General features: G+C 41.5%; 1 protein-coding gene across 3 annotated transcripts in view; it reads left to right on the forward strand.

Moving 5' to 3' along the window:
- The first annotated feature begins 473 nt into the window (after positions 1 to 473).
- The window catches only part of wdr44 (WD repeat domain 44), an 80,690-nt gene continuing 62,750 nt past the window's right edge, over positions 474 to 18,413 (forward strand). For all 3 annotated transcript variants that reach the window (XM_072270385.1, XM_072270386.1, XM_072270387.1), the window contains exons 1-2: positions 474 to 675; positions 16,005 to 16,035. In XM_072270385.1, coding sequence (XP_072126486.1) covers positions 599 to 675; positions 16,005 to 16,035 — 108 coding nt within the window. In that variant the 5' untranslated portion in view covers positions 474 to 598. The remainder of the gene's footprint in view (positions 676 to 16,004; positions 16,036 to 18,413) is intronic.

An 18,413-nucleotide genomic window follows, 5' to 3' on the forward strand; every position in this document is an offset into this window, starting at 1 on the left:
CCCGCCAGTTTTCGCTTAACAGGTACACACTAGCCTTCTGAACTCTCCACATCTCACTCTTAAAAGTCTCCCACTTACTAGACAACCCACAAACAGCCGCTCCCACTCAAACTTTCAAGAGTCTACCCAATGCCTATGATTAGTTTTTCCCCAGTTTAGGATCTCAATTTCTTCCCGCAATAGTTTAAAACGATTGAATTATGGACACTAGATCTAAAGTGCCACTATAAATCATTTGCCCCGGCCATTTCCAACCTGAACAGGCACTAAAACAACTGCAGTGATATAGCATAACCCCTCAGTAAATCCTCAACCTCATCGGCCCGGAACCTACCAGCTGACTTCTCCCTCCCCCTCCGGCTGCTATCAGTTCTCGCGAAGTTTTGCCTCGTCGCGGGGAGGAGCCGAGTCTTCGACTGGTGACGCAGAGGGTCTCGGAACGGCCATTCGCGCGCGTGAGCGTCAGCGTGCGTGCACGCGCACGTACACGCACACGGGCGAGGCTTCGCTCTCGGAGAGACCAGCTGGCGTGTTCCGGCGGTGACTTGGGCGGTTGCGGCTGACAGTTCAACCCCTCCCTCCCCCTCCCGGGATGTAAATGGCGTCTGATAACAGTGACGCCGAGGAATTCTATGACGCGGCTGAGGAGGTTAACCCTGTCCCGTCGCCGGTTGCGTAAGTGATGGGGGGCTAGGGGGTTGCGCGGGCTAACGGGGGAGGCCGGAGTGCGGTGAACCCGTGGCTGTGCAATTAGGTTCCCGCAAACCAGCGTTCTTGCTCCCTCCCCTATAATGTCTCACCTCCATCCCCACCCGTCAGTACGTTACCACCTCCGCACCCCCGACTGATGCCCGTGTCCTCCGGGCCGGCATACTTTCCTCTGTCTGGCACCCTGGCAACTTATTACCCCTCCCCTCCCATCCCCCTCTGTCCTGTGCCCTAGTCGCTCCTCCCCCATTTAACCTCCCTTTGGCTTCTCTCCCTCCCGCTGTCTTGCATTCTAGTTAAACCCCCGTCTGCCCTGCCCCACTGACCTGTATCTCCTTCCACCACTCACTGTCCCTCATCACCACACGTCTCCGCTCATTTTCACTTGTTCCCACAACCACCCATTCACTCACCTGATGTTAGTGCGGCCCATTCTCTCAAGTCACAACACACTTTGGTTCAATGTATAATGAGCGCTGCAGTTGTTATTGGTCTGCTTTGCTTTATGATTGTCACATGCTTGTCATACAGGTCATTTCATTACATAGTGCGTTGAGGTAGTCCAAGGTAAAACACTAACAAATACAGAATCAAGTGTAGATCATTTCAAGGTAGATTGTGAGGTCAAGAGTCCTTCTAATTGTCCTGGAGACCCATTCCAAACAGTGGGGTAGCAGCTGTTCTTAAGGCTGGTACATACCACCAGCCTTAAGAACAGCTGCTACCCCACTGTTGTACCCAGGCCTTTGTATCTTCTGCCCAGTGGAAGAGGGAAGATTAGACAATGACCATGGAGGATGATTTATAACATTATAAATTTAAAAGACATGTTCAATGAGCATTGTCTTGTGAAGAGTGTCAAAATTAGTAACGATATTTCACGTGGCAGCTGCACCAGTAAAAGATTATTTTCAGAGCGTTACTCATGTTGTCTCTGTAATTTTGCTTTCTGTTCCTTTATGTGTATGCTTTATTTCTAAACTGTAGCTGAACAGTTTTGCTGATCTGTCAGTTGAGAATTTCTGTTTCAGTTGGAACAGGCGAGAAGGAATTTAAATATGCCAATGTTAGCAGAAGCCATGAGGTGATCACAGCCCTGATGACAGGAGAAGCACTGCAGTTAGCTCAGTACTTTTCAGTTGGAGTAATATTGCCCAGAGCTTCTTTTATCTTTTAGTTTCCATGAAGAGATTCTTGGATGTCAACAGCTTTATGGGGTCAGGCTTTATGGTAGAACAAATAATCAGTTTGTGCACGCTGATCAGTCCTAAACAGCTTACAGTTTGAGAGAGGGGCGACCTGGCATTGTAACCCATCATGAGTCAGCACCTTAACTGTTGGGAGGAGAGAGGTTAAATGGCATGGTGGCAGAACAGTACAAAGTGCGCAGCAATAAAAACTTGTTTTTACCAAAAATGTACTGGTCTCTGGTACTTAACATTTATAATTGCATCTGTGTTTACATTAGGGCTGAGTACAGAAATATTGGGAAAAAAAGCTTCCAATTCACGTTAAAGAACTCAAGTATACCTCTGTATTTTTATAGCAGAAGAAAATGAGACTATGCTAGAAAGTATAGAAATCGCAGTCAGTTATTTCTTAGGTAACTGATTATGATTTCCTTACTTTAGTTGAACACAGTCACATAATTGATAAAAAGTGATAGCTTTAAAGGTGAACAACAGGAATTCTGCAGACGCTGGAAATTCAAGCAACACATCAAAGTTGCTGGTGAACGCAGCAGGCCAGGCAGCATCTGTAGGAAGAGGTGCAGTCGACGTTTCAGGCCGAGACCCTTCGTCAGGACTGGTCTCGGCCTGAAACGTCGACTGCACCTCTTCCTACAGATGCTGCCTGGCCTGCTGCGTTCACCAGCAACTTTGATATGTGTAGCTTTAAAGGTGAAATGGATTATGCTGTTGTCATTTAAAAGAAGTAAGTGACCTGTGATGGCAAAATACAAATTGCTAATAATGCAATTCATTTAGATATATTCATGTTAGCAGTGGGTTGTGAAAGTATTTGCGGGGTAGTACTAGTGGTAAGCCAGAGTGAAGTATTTGTCTCACAATGATATTTTTGTGTGGTGTAATGACATGTATCAGCATGAGCTCTATTTGAGCACGAAGACCTGACTTTGATATGGGTCCACAGTAGAGGTTTGTTGCCCAAGAAGCTGTGGCAGTAGTTGAGCCTGTCAGAGGACTTGTTATAAACTGAGGTAGGAAGTTGCTCCTTCCGTGAGAGTGAAATTGGATTTGTTTTGCAAGGAATGCATATTTAATTAACTATGATTAATCCTTAGTCTGGGAACTGTTGATCCAATATGTGGAAAAAATATTTTTGCTTAAAATATTCCGGTTACTTTGGCCTATGCTTTGGAGAGTGAAACCATGCTGCAATTGCACTTTTTTTGCCTGTAGTACATTGTACATGTATGAGTAGAATAACCTGGCTCCTGTCCGTATCATCTGAATTAATACTTGTACTTTTTAATTGGATTATGGCCTGTATTGTCAGGAACTGGAAAATAGATGTCATGATTGGTCCTTGAAGTACCTGGCTACTTTAAACACGTTTAAAAACGCAAACACGAGGAATTCTGCAGATGCTGGAAATTCAAGCAACACATATCAAAGTTGCTGGTGAGCGCAGCAGGCCAGGCAGCATCTCTAGGAAGAGGTACAGTCGACGTTTCAGGCCGAGACCCTTCATCAGGACCAACTGAAGGAAGAGTTAGTAAGAAATTTGAAAGTGGGACGGGGAGGGAGAGATCCAAAATGATAGGAGAAGACAGGAGGGGGAGGGATGGAGCCAAGAGCTGGACAGGTGATTGGCAAAAGAGGATACGAGAGGATCATGGGACAGGAGGGCCAGGGAGAAAGACAAGGGGGAGGGGATGAAAACGCAGAGGATGAGCAAGGAGTATAGTCAGAGGGACAGAGGGAGAAAAAAGAGAGAGAGAAAAAGAATGTGTGTATATAAATAAATAACGGATGGGGTACGAGGGAGAGGTGGGGCATTAGCTGAAGTTTGAGAAGTCAACGTTCATGCCATCAGGTTGGAGGCTCCCCAGACGGAATATAAGGTGTTGTTCCTCCAACCTGAGTGTGGCACATGCTCAAGTGCTCATGCTCATGGCAACAAATGCTACACATGCCCTTACACTTCCTCCCGTAACACCATTCAGGGCCCCACGCAGTCCTTCCAGGTGAGGCAACACTTCACCTGTGAGTCGGCTGGGGTGATATACTGCATCCGGTGCTCCCGATGTGGCCTTTTATATATTGGTGAGACCCGGCGCAGACTGGGAGATCGTTTCACTGAACACCTACGCTTTGTCCGCCAGAGAAAGCAGGATCTCCCAGCGGCCACACATTTTAATTCCACGTCCCATTCCCAATTCTGATATGACTATCCACGGCCTCCTCTACTGTAAAGATGAAGCCACACTCAGGTTGGAGGAACAACACCTTATATTCCGTCTGGGTAGCCGCCAACCTGATGGCATGAACATTGACTTCTCTAACTTCCGTTAATGCCTCACCTCGTACCCCATCCGTTATTTATTTATATACACACATTCTTTCTTTCTCCTTTTTCTCCCTCTGTCCCTCTCACTATACCCCTTGCCCTTCCTCTGGGTTCCCCCCTCCCCCTTCTCTTTCTCCCTAGGCCTCCTGTCCCATGATCCTCTCGTATCCCCTTTGCCAATCACCTGTCCAGCTCTTGGCTCCATCCCTCCCCTCCTGTCTTCTCCTATCATTTTGGATCTCCCCCTCCCCCTCCCACTTTCAAATCTCTTATTAGCTCTTCCTTCATTAGTCCTGACGAGGGGTCTCGGCCTGAAACGTCGACTGTACCTCTTCCTAGAGATGCTGCCTGGCCTGCTGCGTTCACCAGCAACTTTGATGTGTGTTGCTTAAACACATGTTTGAAAGCTTTCATTATGATGAGTGAAATTTTATAAAGTTCCAAGGTAGAATTTGTGCATGAGGACTGATTTGGGTTCACAGCAAGGTGACATAAGGTAGGATATAACTACAATTAAGATAGGATACTTGAGATAGATTTGACTTGGTTTTAGCTGAATCTGGAGCAGTATTAATTTGTAGAAGTGAGCCAGATGTATTCAGTTAATGTGGGTGGTGTGGCTGTGTCCAGGACATTAGCGCATGCACTGTCAAGTACAAGAGTCTCCACCCTATTAATGGTCTTGGAAGGATGAATTGATCAGCTTGTTTCAGTGTCAGCCTTGTAGAAGTTACTCAGCACTGCACAAAGAATTATTTCTTTGATAAAATGCCCTTTAATTTCCTTGGGAATTAGGATGCATATTGGGAGTTATATTTTCAATTATTCTATATTGAGTTTTAAATTATGCTGTTAAGTTTTTGATTTTATATATATTTCTAAAATTTTAATATTTTTAAATGGTTCTGTTGGTGTTAAGATTTTTTTGTATCTGGAAAATGTTTTTGGAGAGTGACTTCAACCATTAAAACTTTGGGGTGGATGGTTTCTAACTGTAGTGCCTGCTTACCTGCTTTGCTTGAACCACATTACTGGATTTTAGGATTGTTCAGAACAATAAGAATGGGCATGCACATCCAGATGGAGTGGCTTGGATGTTTTGAGTGGTGATTATGGGCAGTGGATCAGCAATGGCTCCACCTGGACTTCAGTGTTAATTTTTGATCTGTTTTTGGCATGTTGCTGTGATTGAAGCAACTTCCATTAAAATAATGATGATATAAACATAATTGACTCCAACACAATGTTAGAGTTCTGCTGGTCAATAGATGCTCTTCGTATTAATTGTTCATTTAATTACTGTTTGTGCTAACTTGCCATGGGAAAATTGCCCTGTTTCCTTGGCTTGAGGCACTCCACATTGTGGAAGATATTATAAGCAGACAACTCAATGCTTGATATTCAGGTTGGTTGAAGTCAATTTTGCTTTTAAACTACAGTAATAGTTAATCATTTAAGTTTTAATATAAACCTTCAAAGATGTGTGCTGGAAGGTGGTTGCTAGGATTGTGTTGAAGAGTGAGATGAGAATGAGAAAAATGTTAAATTGTGATTGAGTAATTTGGCACAGAAACAGGCTCTTCAGTCGAACTTAACCATATGGTAATATGGCACAGAAACAGGCTTTCAATCCAGATCAGCCATATGGTAATATGGCACAGAAATGGGTCCTTCAGCCCAACTTAACCATATGATAATGCGGCGCAGAAACAGGTCGATCTACCCAGATCAATCATAAGGACCACGATTCCCATCTAAGCATGTGCCATTTGTCCACATTTGGGCCATATCCCTTAAACTTTTCCCTGTCCAGATTTGCAGCATTAAAATGATTAATATTGATTTTGAAGTGGGGAGAATTTAAAGATCTGGAAGATTTTGGAAAAAAAATTTACATGGGAGTATAATCTGCCTGATTTGCTGAGGTCAATGACTGTTTTGTGGTGGGGGAGGTTTTTTGGAAAATAGGCCATGTGTAATCGTAGCAAGATGTGTTTATTCCTGTTGCATTGAATGCCTGCATACTATAGCCCTTCCTATATTTGCTGGACCTGTGTTTTGTTTAGAAGGAATTCAACATTTCTCAATCTATCACTATTTAAATAATACTGTGCCTTCCTGTGATGCCTGCCTTATTTATTCAAGCTATTCAATTATTTGAGATTTTATTCAGTTATGGATTATAAAATTGTTGAGCTGTTGAGGCAATTGTGTTTTCCATTGAGAAATGCTTTAAATGCTGAAGCAAAATCTCTCTTTTGGGTTTAATTTCTGTTGATGCTATGTTGTTTTGAGTAATGCTGAAAACTGACATCTGTAAAATTCCAAGAAATTGACACCTTCCCTCCATCCACCCGACAAAGGGGAGAGGCGTTAAGAACAATTATTCGGTTATACTACCACATACAACCCTGAGATTAATTTTCTTGTAAGCATACTTAATAATCCATAACTATAGTAGAATCAATGAAGGATTGCGCCAACATGGGTGTTCAACGAGTGCAAAAGACAAATTGTGCAAATACAAAAAGAAAGAAGTAATAAATGAGCAATGATTATGAAGAGTCATTGAAAGTGAGTCCTTGGGTTGCGGGAACATTTGAATAATGAAATAAAGTTGAAGTTATCTCCTTTGGTTCAAGATCCTGCTGGTTGAGGGGTAATAACTAATCCTGAACCTGGTGGTGGTGAGTCTCATTAAGAACATAAGAAATAGGAGCAGGAGTGGGTCATCTGGCCTGTTGAGCTTGCTCCGCCATTCAATAAGATCATGGCTGATCTGGCCATGGACTCATCTCCATCTACCTGCCTTTTTCCCATAACCCTTAATTCCCCTACTATGCAAAAATCTATCCAACCTTGTTGTAAATATATTTAGCCTCCACTGCTTCATTGGGCAGAGAATTCCACCAGATTCACCACTCTCTGAGTAAAGCAGTTCCTCCTCATCTCCATCCTAAATCTACTACCCCGAATAGGAGGCTATGCCCCCTAGTTCTAGTCTCACCTACCAGTGGAAACAACTTTCCTACCTCTACCTTTTCATTCCCTTTCATAATTTTATGTTTTTATAACAACTCCTCTCATTCTTCTGAATTCCAGCGAGTACTGTCCCAAGCAGCTCAAGTCTAACCCCCTAATCTTGGCAGTAAAGCTGATGGACCTCCTCTGCACCACCTCCAAAGCCAATATATCATTCTTCAAGTAAGGAGACTAGAACTGCACGCTGTACCCCAGGTGCAGCCTCACCAGTATCCTGTACAGTTGCAGCATAACCTCCCTGCTCTTAAATTCAATCCCTCTAGCAATGAAGGCCAACATCCCATTTGCCTTCTTGACAGCCTGTTGTACCTGCAAACGAACCTTTTGTGATTCATGCACAAGCACTCCCAAGTCCCTCTGCACAGCAGCATACTGCAATTTTTTACCATTTAAATAATAATCTGATCTTTTATTCTTCCTTCCAAAATGGATGACCTTTTATTTATTAACATTTTACTCCATCTGCCAGACCCTTGCCCACTCACTTACCTTTTATTTCTCTGCATACTCTCTGTATCTTCTGCACAATTTGCTTTTCCACTCATTTTAGAGTCAACAGCAAACTTTGATACACTACACTTAGTCCCCTCTTCAAGATTGTTAAATGTATATCATGAACAGTTGTGGGCCCAGCATTGACCCCTGCGGCATACCGCTCACCACTAATTGCCAGCCAGAGTAACATCCATGTATCCCAACTCTGCTTTCTATTAGTTAACCAATCCTCTATCCATGCTAATACATCACCCCCAACTCTATGCATCCTTATCTTATGGATAAGTCTTTTATGCAGCACCTTATTGAATACCTTCTGGAAATCCAAGTAAATAATGTTTATCTGTTCCCCTCTAACCACTGCACTCATTATATCCTCAAAGGACTCCAGTAAGTTTGTCAAACAGGACCTGCCTTTGCTGAATCCATGCTGCATCTGCCTGATGAATCTATTTCTTTCCAGATGCCTTACTGTTTCTTCTTTAATGATAGTTTCATATGTTGAACTAACTAGCCTTTTGCCTGCACCCTTTTTTTTGAACAGTGATATGACATTCGCTTTCTTCCAATCTGCCGGGACCTGCCTAGACTCCAGAGAATTTTGATAAATTTTCACCAAAGCCTCAACTATAATATCTGCCATTTCTTTCAGTACCCTGGGATGCATTCCATCAGGACCAGGGGACTTATCTATCTTCACGCCCACAAGTTTGCTCAGCACTACCTCTTTTGTATTGTATCGCGGTCCTCACCTCCCATCCCATCACATCTCTCTTTGGCTTGTTAGACGTGTCTTCCACTGTGAAGACTGACACAAAATAGTAATTTCAAAGCCTCAGCCATTTCCTCACTACTCAATATCAATTACCCCTTCTCATCCTCCAAGGCCAATGTTCACTTTAGCCACCCTTTTCAGCTTTATATATGTTTGTAATTATAAAAAAATTACTATCTGTTTTTATATTTTATGCTATTTATTTTCATAATCTAGCTTCTATTTCTTTATTGCTCGCTTAGTGGTTCTTTGTTGCTTTTTCAAGTTTTCCCAATCTTCCAGTTTCCCACTACTCTTAGTGACTTTGTACACACGAGCTTTCAGTTTGATGCCTTCTTTTATTTCCTTAGTTATCCAAGGAGGGCCCTCCCCACCCTTACTATCCATGCTTTTAACTGGAATATACTTCTGTTGAGCACTGTGAAACATCTCTTTGAAAGTCTTCGACTGTTCTTCAACCGTGGTTCCCAGTCTATACTAGTCAAATCCTTCCTCAACCCATTGTTGAATCCATTGTTTATGCATAATACACTAGTTTTAGATTGAACTATTGCACTCTCCATTTGTATGAGAAACTTATTCATATTGTGATCACTCTTTCCAAGAGGATCCCTAACTACAAGATCACTGATTTTTACCTGTCTCATTGCACTGGACAGAACCAAGATAGTACATTCCCTTGTAGGTTCAATAACATGCTGTGCGAGAAAGCTATCACAGATGCATTCAGTCCTCCTCACGACTGCCTCAACCAACTTGATTCACCCAATCTATGTGCAAGTTAAAGCTCCCCATGATAGCTGCTGTTCCATTCTCACATGCCTCAGATATTTCTGTTTATTGCCTGTGCCACTGTAATATTATTATTCGGTGGCCTATAAATAACTCCCATCAGTGATTTTTTTTCCTTCGCTATTCCAAATCTCTACCCAGATGGATTCAGCATTCTGCTCCTTAGATCTTGTGTTGTCTCTCACTATTGCCCTGATCTCATCTTTAATTAAGAATGCTACCCCACCTCCTTTACCTTCCTGCCCATCCTTCTGTATTACCTGATATCCTTAGATATTTAATTCCCAATCCTCTCCATCCTGCAACCATGATTCTGTAATGGCCACTAAATCATACCCCTTTGTACTGATTTGTACCACGAGTCACTGACCTTGTTTTGAATACCACAGGCATTCAGATAAAGTGCCCTTACACTCATTGTGCTTCTAAAATCTTGTAATCTTTTTTTCTTTTGCACTTGACTTTTCTTCACTCCACTCTTACTTTTCTCTTTTTTCTCTTTTGCTTTTACTTTATCTACAATTTTCTCTTTTACTTTATCCATACTTCTCCAATCTGTTGAACCTCCCCCCTTTACTATTTAGTTTAAAGCCCTGTCCACAGGTGTAGTTATGTGATTCACCAGGATCCAGGTCCCATCACGGTTTGGGTGGAGCCCGTCCCATTAGACCAGCTTCCTCCTCCTCCAATACTGGTGTTAATTTCCCATGAATTCAAACCCACTTCTCCCATACCAATCCTTGAGCCATGCGTTTAACTCTATTATTCTTGACCCTATGCCAATTTACGCGTAGCTCAGGTAGTAATCCAGAGATTACCACCTTTTTGGTTTTGCTTTTTAATTTAGTCCATAGCTGCTCAAATTCCCTCAACAGAACCTCTTTCTTCATTCTACCTATGTCGTTGGTACTCACATGGACAATGACAACTGGCTGTTTCCCCTCCCACTGCAAATTCCTCTGCAGATCATATGAGATACCCTGAACCTGGGCACTAGGCAGGTAATACAGCCTTTGGGATGCTCTATCCTTGTGACAGTGAACTCTGTCTATTCCCCTGACTATACTATCCCTAATTCTACCACTTCTCTTCCCCCTTCTTGAATGGCTCCCTGAACTACGGTGCCACAGTTAAGTTGCTCATCCTGCCTCTAGCCCCCACTCTCCTCCACACAGGAATCAAGAACCTCTGACCTGCTGGACAAGCTTAAGGAGTGAGGCTCCTCCAGCAATGTCTCTTGGATCTCACTATACATCTCACTCACAGTTGCACCCTCTTATCCCTGACCACAGACCGAACTTGAGGCAGCTAATCTAATGCGTGTGACTACCTCCTGAAACAGAGAATCCAGGTAACTCTCCCCCTCCCTGATGTGTAGCAGTTTGAAGCTCAGATTCCAGGTCAACAACTGAGCTTGAGTTCCTCAAGCAGCCAACACTTGCTGCAGATGTGGTCACCAGGAACCACAGTGGGGTCCACCAGCTCCCACATCATGCAGCTACAGCACAGCACCTGATCCTGCATCATCTCTGCTTTATTTACTTTGCTGTAATTTAGTGACTTTTTATTTAACCACTACAAAAGCCGTACTTTTGCCTCCTTGCCAAAGCCTCAAGTTCCTACTCCTACATTGGTCCACGCACACAATGGCCACTCCACTTTGACCCTGCTTTACTTTTATTTGCTCCCAATGAATCACAAATTGACTGGTCCGCTACTACTGCTCCAAGTCCTGCGAAATGCTCCTTTTTTAAACTCTTTTCCCCAATCTGTGCAAAGCGCTCTCTCTGTGAATCAATTGCTCTGACACTAATGCACCAAGCCTCTGCGAAATGCTCTTTTTTTTAGACTTCTCCCTGACTTATGGAGTTTGCAACGATTCAGCTCGAAGCTTCTGTATCTTCTTCCTGATGGCAGCAGTGAGAAGAGAGTATATCCTGGGTGGTGGGGGTCTCTGATGGATGCTGCTTTCCTGTGACAATGTTGCATGTAGATCTGCTCAATGATGGCGAGGACTTTACCTGTGATAGACTGGACCGTATCTAACACATTTTGTAGGATTTTTTGTTCAAGGGCTTTGGTGTCTCCGTACCCATCTGTGATGTAACCAGTCAATATACTCTCCACTACACATCTATAGAAGTTTGTCAAAGTTTTAGATGTCATGCTGAATCTTTTCAAACTTCAGAGGAAGTAGAGTGCTGCTGTGCTTTCTTTGTAATTGCATATGTGCTGGGCCCAGGACAGGTCCTCTGAACTAAAAGGCAATTAAAGTTGCTGACCTGTTCCACCTCTGATCCTCCTATGACGACTGGCTCACTGACCTCTGGTTTCCTCCTCTTGAAGATAATAATCAGCTCCTTGGTCTGGCTGTCATCGAGCCACTCAGCCAGGTTTTCAATCTCCCTCCTATATGCTGATTCATCACCCCCTTTGATTCAGCAAATGACAGTGGTGTTGTCAGCAAACTTGAATATGGCTTTTGAGCTATGGTTAGCCTCATAGTCACAAGTATAAAATGGCTAGAGCAGGGGGCTAAGCATATAGTCTTGCAGTGCACCTGTGCTGATGGAGATTATGTTGTATAATTTAATACAAACTCTGAATGCTAAATAAACTGTCATATGTGTATAAGTACTGTGTTTTAGCTACATACATTTAAAATTCACGAATATCTCTAAGCTTTTTTTTGTCATTGCCATTCAAAGATCGGGCTAAAGGACATTTTCCCTTCGTACAAGAGCATGTTATTATAGAACAGAAAAGCAAAAGCTATTTCAATATTTTCTGTATCCTGGTTTGATGCACAAGTGTTGATTTTTGTTGCTGATTAAAGCATTGTTTATCAGGTACCTAGATGGTTGAGAGATAAGTTGGTGACATTAACAGTCATAGTTGCCACTGCTATGATGTATCTCAGCAAGTCTAACACCCATTTCAGTTTTTGAGGTTTGTGGTTTTTGATGCTTTACAGGGACTGTCTTTGCTTCTGTGACCTGTCAGAAAGCCTAGTTTCTTATAGTTTTTGTTGACATGGAGTTTGTGCTGTGGCTAATTTCATTTTAATAAGCTTTCTGGTGCTACCTTTAATCATGTGATCACTGTCCCAACCTTTGTTACTGACCTCAGCAGTTGTGGCCTTTATTCTGTTGGGATTATTCTTGGAATATTTTACTGATGTAGTTGATGTTGATTTGAAGTTTTTAGAAGAATTCTTGTTCATAAATATACTTGTCAAGCTGAAACATTTGAAGCTTCTGAAGCTTAATGAGTTTCACAATCGTTGTTTTAAATGGTCTGTTGCCCAGAAATGTGATGATGCTGTGTTTCTCAGTGTTAAGTACATGAAGTTGGTTTGCTGGCAGAGTGCATTGACTTTAGGCAGTACTGAATTAGCAGCTACAGGCCTCGGGCAAAAATGGTGGTTGGCACACTATGTAGCAACCATTTAATCCAATGCCTTTGAATTTCTCGGCTTGTGTGCCTTCTTGCTTTTCTACGTCACAGAATTTAATTGGGGCCAAAATTATTATATTTAAATAATTTATACTGTATTCTATTTTATCATCGAACCATTATTAGAGATGCAAAATAAGGCACAAAGATATTATTTAATCTGCTGAAAATACAAGTAGACGGTACTAGAAGTTGGGATTGTAAATTGACTTCAATGTTGTATAAATTTTAGGACAAGGAAATGCTAAAGAGAGAGAAAGAAAGGAAGAACATTTACCATACACAAGTTTGTTTTGGAATAATTTTATTTTCCATCTTCAACCCTTCTCCTCTCAATGGTCTGGTATTCTTTTCTTTCAAAGGTTAATTTTCTATCAGTGTATTTTGACTTTTTAATAGGAGCCAAAGAATAAATATCACAATTATAGATATAGCCCATGTGTTTCCAGAAGCCACTTAGGAATAATTTTGTGTGAATTTTTGTGTTCTGAATGCTCAGTATTTGCCCCCACTCTGTGTATGGTTTAGCATTCTAGATCTGCATAGATAATACTGTGAAACTATATATCAATCAAGGTAAAATTTGGTGGAAGACATGAAATTAATTGAAAGAAGGTGTAAAATGTTCGGGAACAGACTCCCAACACATCAGGTTTGGTGTTTGCATTTCAAATGAACAATGAAGTAAAGTCTGAGTTGTATTGTTGAATTGGAAATGGTTTGCCATTGTAAAGTTGCTTTACACTTGGTGTCATCTGGCTAATTATTTAATGCATTCAGTCCTTCAGGAAGAACAGAAGCATCCACATTTAGTTAAAAGTAAAATTATTATTAAATTGCATAGATGTCACTATATACAACCCTGAGATTCATTTTCTTGCAGACGTATTCAATAATCCACAGCAGAAAAATAACCGTAACAGAATCAATGAAAAACTGCATCAGCTTGGGCATTCAACCAGTGTTGAAAAGACAACTACGTAAATGCAAAAAGAGAGAAATAATAAAATAAATGAGCAATAAAATATTAGGAACGTGAGATCAATAGTCGTTGAAAGTGAGTCTATAGATGTGGAAACAATTCAGTGATGGGTCAAGTGAAGTTAAGTAAAGTTACCCCCTTTGATTCAAGAACCTGATGATTGAGGGGTAATAACTGTTTCTGAATCTAGTGGTGTGAGTCCTGAGGCTTGTGTACCACCTTCCTGATGGTAGCAGTGAGAGAAGAGCATGTCCAAGGTGTTGGGGGTCCCAGATGATAGATACTGCTTTCCTGCGGCAATGGTTCATGTAGATTTGCACAATGGTGGGAAGGGCTTCACCCTTAATGAACTGAGCCATATCCAGGTTTTGTTATATTTTCCGTTCAAGGACATTGGTGTTTTCATACTAGGCTGGGAGCTGATGTTTTTGGTGAGTAAAGCCTCCATTGTTCACCAATTAAAGTGACAAGGGAGATCGAAACTTTGAGGCAAATGTTGGCTGCCTCCCTTTTGATCACTGGTGATATCGCTCTGCTGCCAGAGAGGGGAGACTGCCTTTTGATCGCTGGTGGGATCTCTGTGCTGCTGGAGAGGGGAGACTACCTTTTGATCGCTGGTGATATCGCTCTGTTGCCAGAGAGGGGAGACTACCTTTTGATCGCTGGTGGGATCTATGTGCTGCTGGAGAGGGGAGACTGCCTTTTGATTGCTGGTGGGATCTATGTGCTGCTGGAGAGGGGAGACTGCCTTTTGATCGCTGGTGGGTTTGCTCTGCTGCTGAAGTGGGAAGCCTGTATGTCCTGCCGCTGCACCAGGAGAATGTTACCCATGTTTTCTGCATTATGGATATGGACTTGGACTATTGACTTTTTTCAATCTTGTTTTTGTAATAATCTGTGTTTTTCGATCTATCTTCCTCTTTTTATGAGTGTGCAGGGGAGGAAGATTTGGGGTCAATGTACCTGTTCCATTTTTGGTTTTTTTTTGTGTGGGGAGTGAGGATTTGAGGATTGGTGATCGAGCTGTCATTTTTTTCTTTCTTTGTTTTGAGGCTATCTGAAGAAAAATTTCAGAGGTGTATACTTTGATAATAAATGGACCTTTGATGCAGCCAGTCCACTACATGACTATAGAAGTTTGTCAAAGTTTTGGATGTCATGTTGAATCTCTGCAGAAGTGCTGCCGTACTGCTTTCTTTTTAATTGCACTTAAACACCAGGCATAGGACAGATTCTCTGAAATAATAACGCCAAGGAATTTAAAGCTGCCACCCCTCTCTGCGTCTGATTCTCAGATGAGGACTGGTTCATGGACCTCTGGTTTCCTTCTGATGTCAATAATCTGCTCCTTGGTCTTGCTGACATTGAGTATGAGGTTGTTTATTTGACAACACTATTCCATCTGGAATTGACATGGAAGACCAGAAGGATAATTCTAGAATCGCAGACTTAGTTGTGAATAAAAGTCAGATTTTAATGTCAGGGAGATCAAGCAGAGGGGATTTAGGGGTGTGAAGATATAACATGAAAAGAGGTGGTTAATCAAAAAAATTATTTTGACCTGCTGAAACAAGAATTTTGGTCTTTATATCAAATAAGTGGTTTCTTGTCTACCTTGAGGAAATGCTACATAGTGATTTAATACATAATAGATATGCATAGGGGATTTTGTTTAAAATTCTGAACATTTGTACACTTATTTGCAGACAAACAATTTGAAATCATTTTGCTGATGTATAATGATACTTAGCTTATTTGGAAACGACTGAGTTATTTTTATTCACAATGATTTTTGTTTGCAGTTTTTGAGATAAGTGTGATGCTTCTAAATCATTCCTTTCAGTTTTAGAGAATTCTAATTTCAGTACGGAAAATTTCCTGTTGGAACAGCAGAACTGGTGTCTAGAGATGAAAGACTGGAGACAGAAACATAGAAAACCTACAGCGTAATACAGGCCCTTCAGAATTTGGAATCTGGAGCAAAAAAATAAATTGGGAAAAACTCAGCAGGTCAGGCAGCATGTGTAGAAGCACAAAGATGGTCAGCAAAGAATTGATGTTTAGCTGCTCTTTCTATGTACTTGTGAAAGCAACAATGTATTTCTTTGACTCCTAGTTCAGAGCAGTGCACAGGTTGTGGTTGCCATTAACTGTAAAATGAAGATGTTGCAATTATTACAATGTCAGAATAACACCTCTTTATTTCCCCTCTTCCCTTAGGTCACCAACAAAGATCATTACCTCAACCAAGGTACGTTCTGCAAGTTCACCTTATTATCAAAATCTAGCAAACAGGGTAGGTTTTGAAGACTAGAGCTCTGGTCCTCCCCCCCTATTCTAATAACTGGAAGGGAGAGTGGGGATTGGTAAGAATGAAAGAATAAACCTAAAATGAAAAGCTATAATTAATAACTTTAGGAAATCAAATTGGGTTTGTCTGTTACTACATCAGGAAAGATCCCAGAGCCATCTGTGGCAAGTAGTAAATGAAAGTGCACAAGCATGGGCATGCAGATGGAAGCTGACCTGGTGTTCATATTGTGTTTTACTATAGCCTACTTGGGTGTGAGCTTGTTCAGGAGAAGTAAATATATTCAAATTAAAGGTTATTCACATGGTCTAATAGTACACTAGGGGTCATGAGTTATTCATGTGGAATCTTTAGAGTTGTAAACTAAGTTATTTTGTTATGGTAAGTTACCATTGTGGTTCAAAGAGTCACTTCCATGTGTAAATTATCAATATTTCTTTCTTAGACTATACTCTTAAAACATTTCAGGTTTTGCTGCCTGTGGTGAATTGTTGGTATTGAGTACCTGATATATTTGCTAACATCAATCCTTCATTCAAAAATAATTAATTCTTCTGGAGCACTTTGGTTCCTCTCCAATTTTGACATATTATTTTAAAGTTGCTATTTTCTTTAGTGCTTAGATAATAACTCCAACAATACTTAATTGGTACGTCTCTGAGTGCCACCCTGCAGAATGCCAGTTTGTAATCGTACTCATGATCCTTGAGCCAGAACACTTGTAAGTGTGTATCCTGTCAATTTTTAAAAAAAGACATCTGCTCATACTATGCTGGGAACCTAGAGTAAGCTCCTGCTCTTCCTGTTGCTGCTATATCAGGAAGCTGGATGGCAGAAATATGGTGAGATTAAGCACTGGATCCATTTTCCATATGATGTGAATATCTGACCACTGGTACTGCCTCAATAATGAGTTGCCCCATGGCTCACTGGTGAGAGATCTGGTGTCGACTGGGTTGAGAAGAACACTATGCCCTAATCCCTCTTGCGCCAATTGTTCACCACTGAGTGGAATTGTACAGCTCAGTTTTGCTGCCTGCCAGCTCTATGACTGCAGCTCATGGACTGGCAGTAGCTACTCCACGATCTCCTGTGGTTGCTGTCTTTGCCACCTGTTTTCTCGCCAGTCTACAGATTTCACTGTGGTAACATTCTTGCCAATGGTTGTTAGTGTCCCATAAAATCAATCCCATAGTATGTTAACCTTATGGTGCGCAAATGTTCCTCAACTCGTGAAATGTACAGTATCTGTTTTCTTAGAGCAGATCACTTCATGCTAATATCTCAGAAGTCAGAATCTCTCCTGCATCTTTTTATAACGTCATGCATTAACCCTTATAAACCTACTGTCCCTTTTACAGAGAGTAATCTGTAGATTGCTGTGTTTGACATCTTGTTTTTTTTAAACTTCCTCCCTAGCTCCTGAAATAGTTATGTTAGATGTATTCTGGTCATTCTTGCTCAAATGAGAGCAATGAATCAAGTCTATTTTCTATCTCAACCCCAGCACCACCTCATAACGTCCCAAATCTTCTCCCTGATAGACTTCACAACATCAAGAAGGATATGTACTGTGTAGAACTGGTATTGCTGGTTACAAGAATGTTTTTCCTGATTGATAAATAAGCATTCTTGTACTTTGTGCTTCCCTGCAACATTTGCTGACAGCATCAAGGGTATATGCATACATCAAGAGCAGGACAATATCTGGGGAGCAGCAGGACCACTCAAGGATGAAGGAGGGAACTTTTATGTGGAGGCAGAAGAATCAGAATCAGGTTTATTATCATTGGCACGTGATGTGAACTTTGTTAACTTGGCAGCAGTTCAATGCAATACATAATCCAGCAGAGAGAAGATAAAAAATAAATAAAATAAAAAATACTAATAATAAATAAACAAGTAAATCAATTATGTATATTGAATATATTTAAAAACATGCAAAAACAGAAATACTGTATATTTTTTAAAAAAGTGAGGTAATGTCCCCAGAACTTCAATTTCCCTTTAGGAATTGGATGGCAGAGGGGAAGAAGCTGTTCCTGAATCGCAGTTGTGTGCCTTCAGGCTTCTGTACTTCCTACCTGATGGCAACAGTGAGAAAAGGGAATGCCCGGGGGTGCTGGAGGTCCTTGATAATGAACGTTGTCTTTCTGAGACACCGCTCCCTAAAGATGTCCTGAGTATTTTGTAGGATAGTGCCCACAGTGAGAGCTGACTAGATTTACAACCTTCTGCAGCTTCTTTCGGTCCTGTGCAGTAGCTCCTGCATACCAGACAGTGGTACAGCCTGTCAGAATGCCCTCCACGGTACAACT

This window comes from Mobula birostris, chromosome 10 (genome assembly GCF_030028105.1).
Source record: "Mobula birostris isolate sMobBir1 chromosome 10, sMobBir1.hap1, whole genome shotgun sequence".
Lineage (NCBI taxonomy): Eukaryota > Metazoa > Chordata > Chondrichthyes > Myliobatiformes > Myliobatidae > Mobula > Mobula birostris.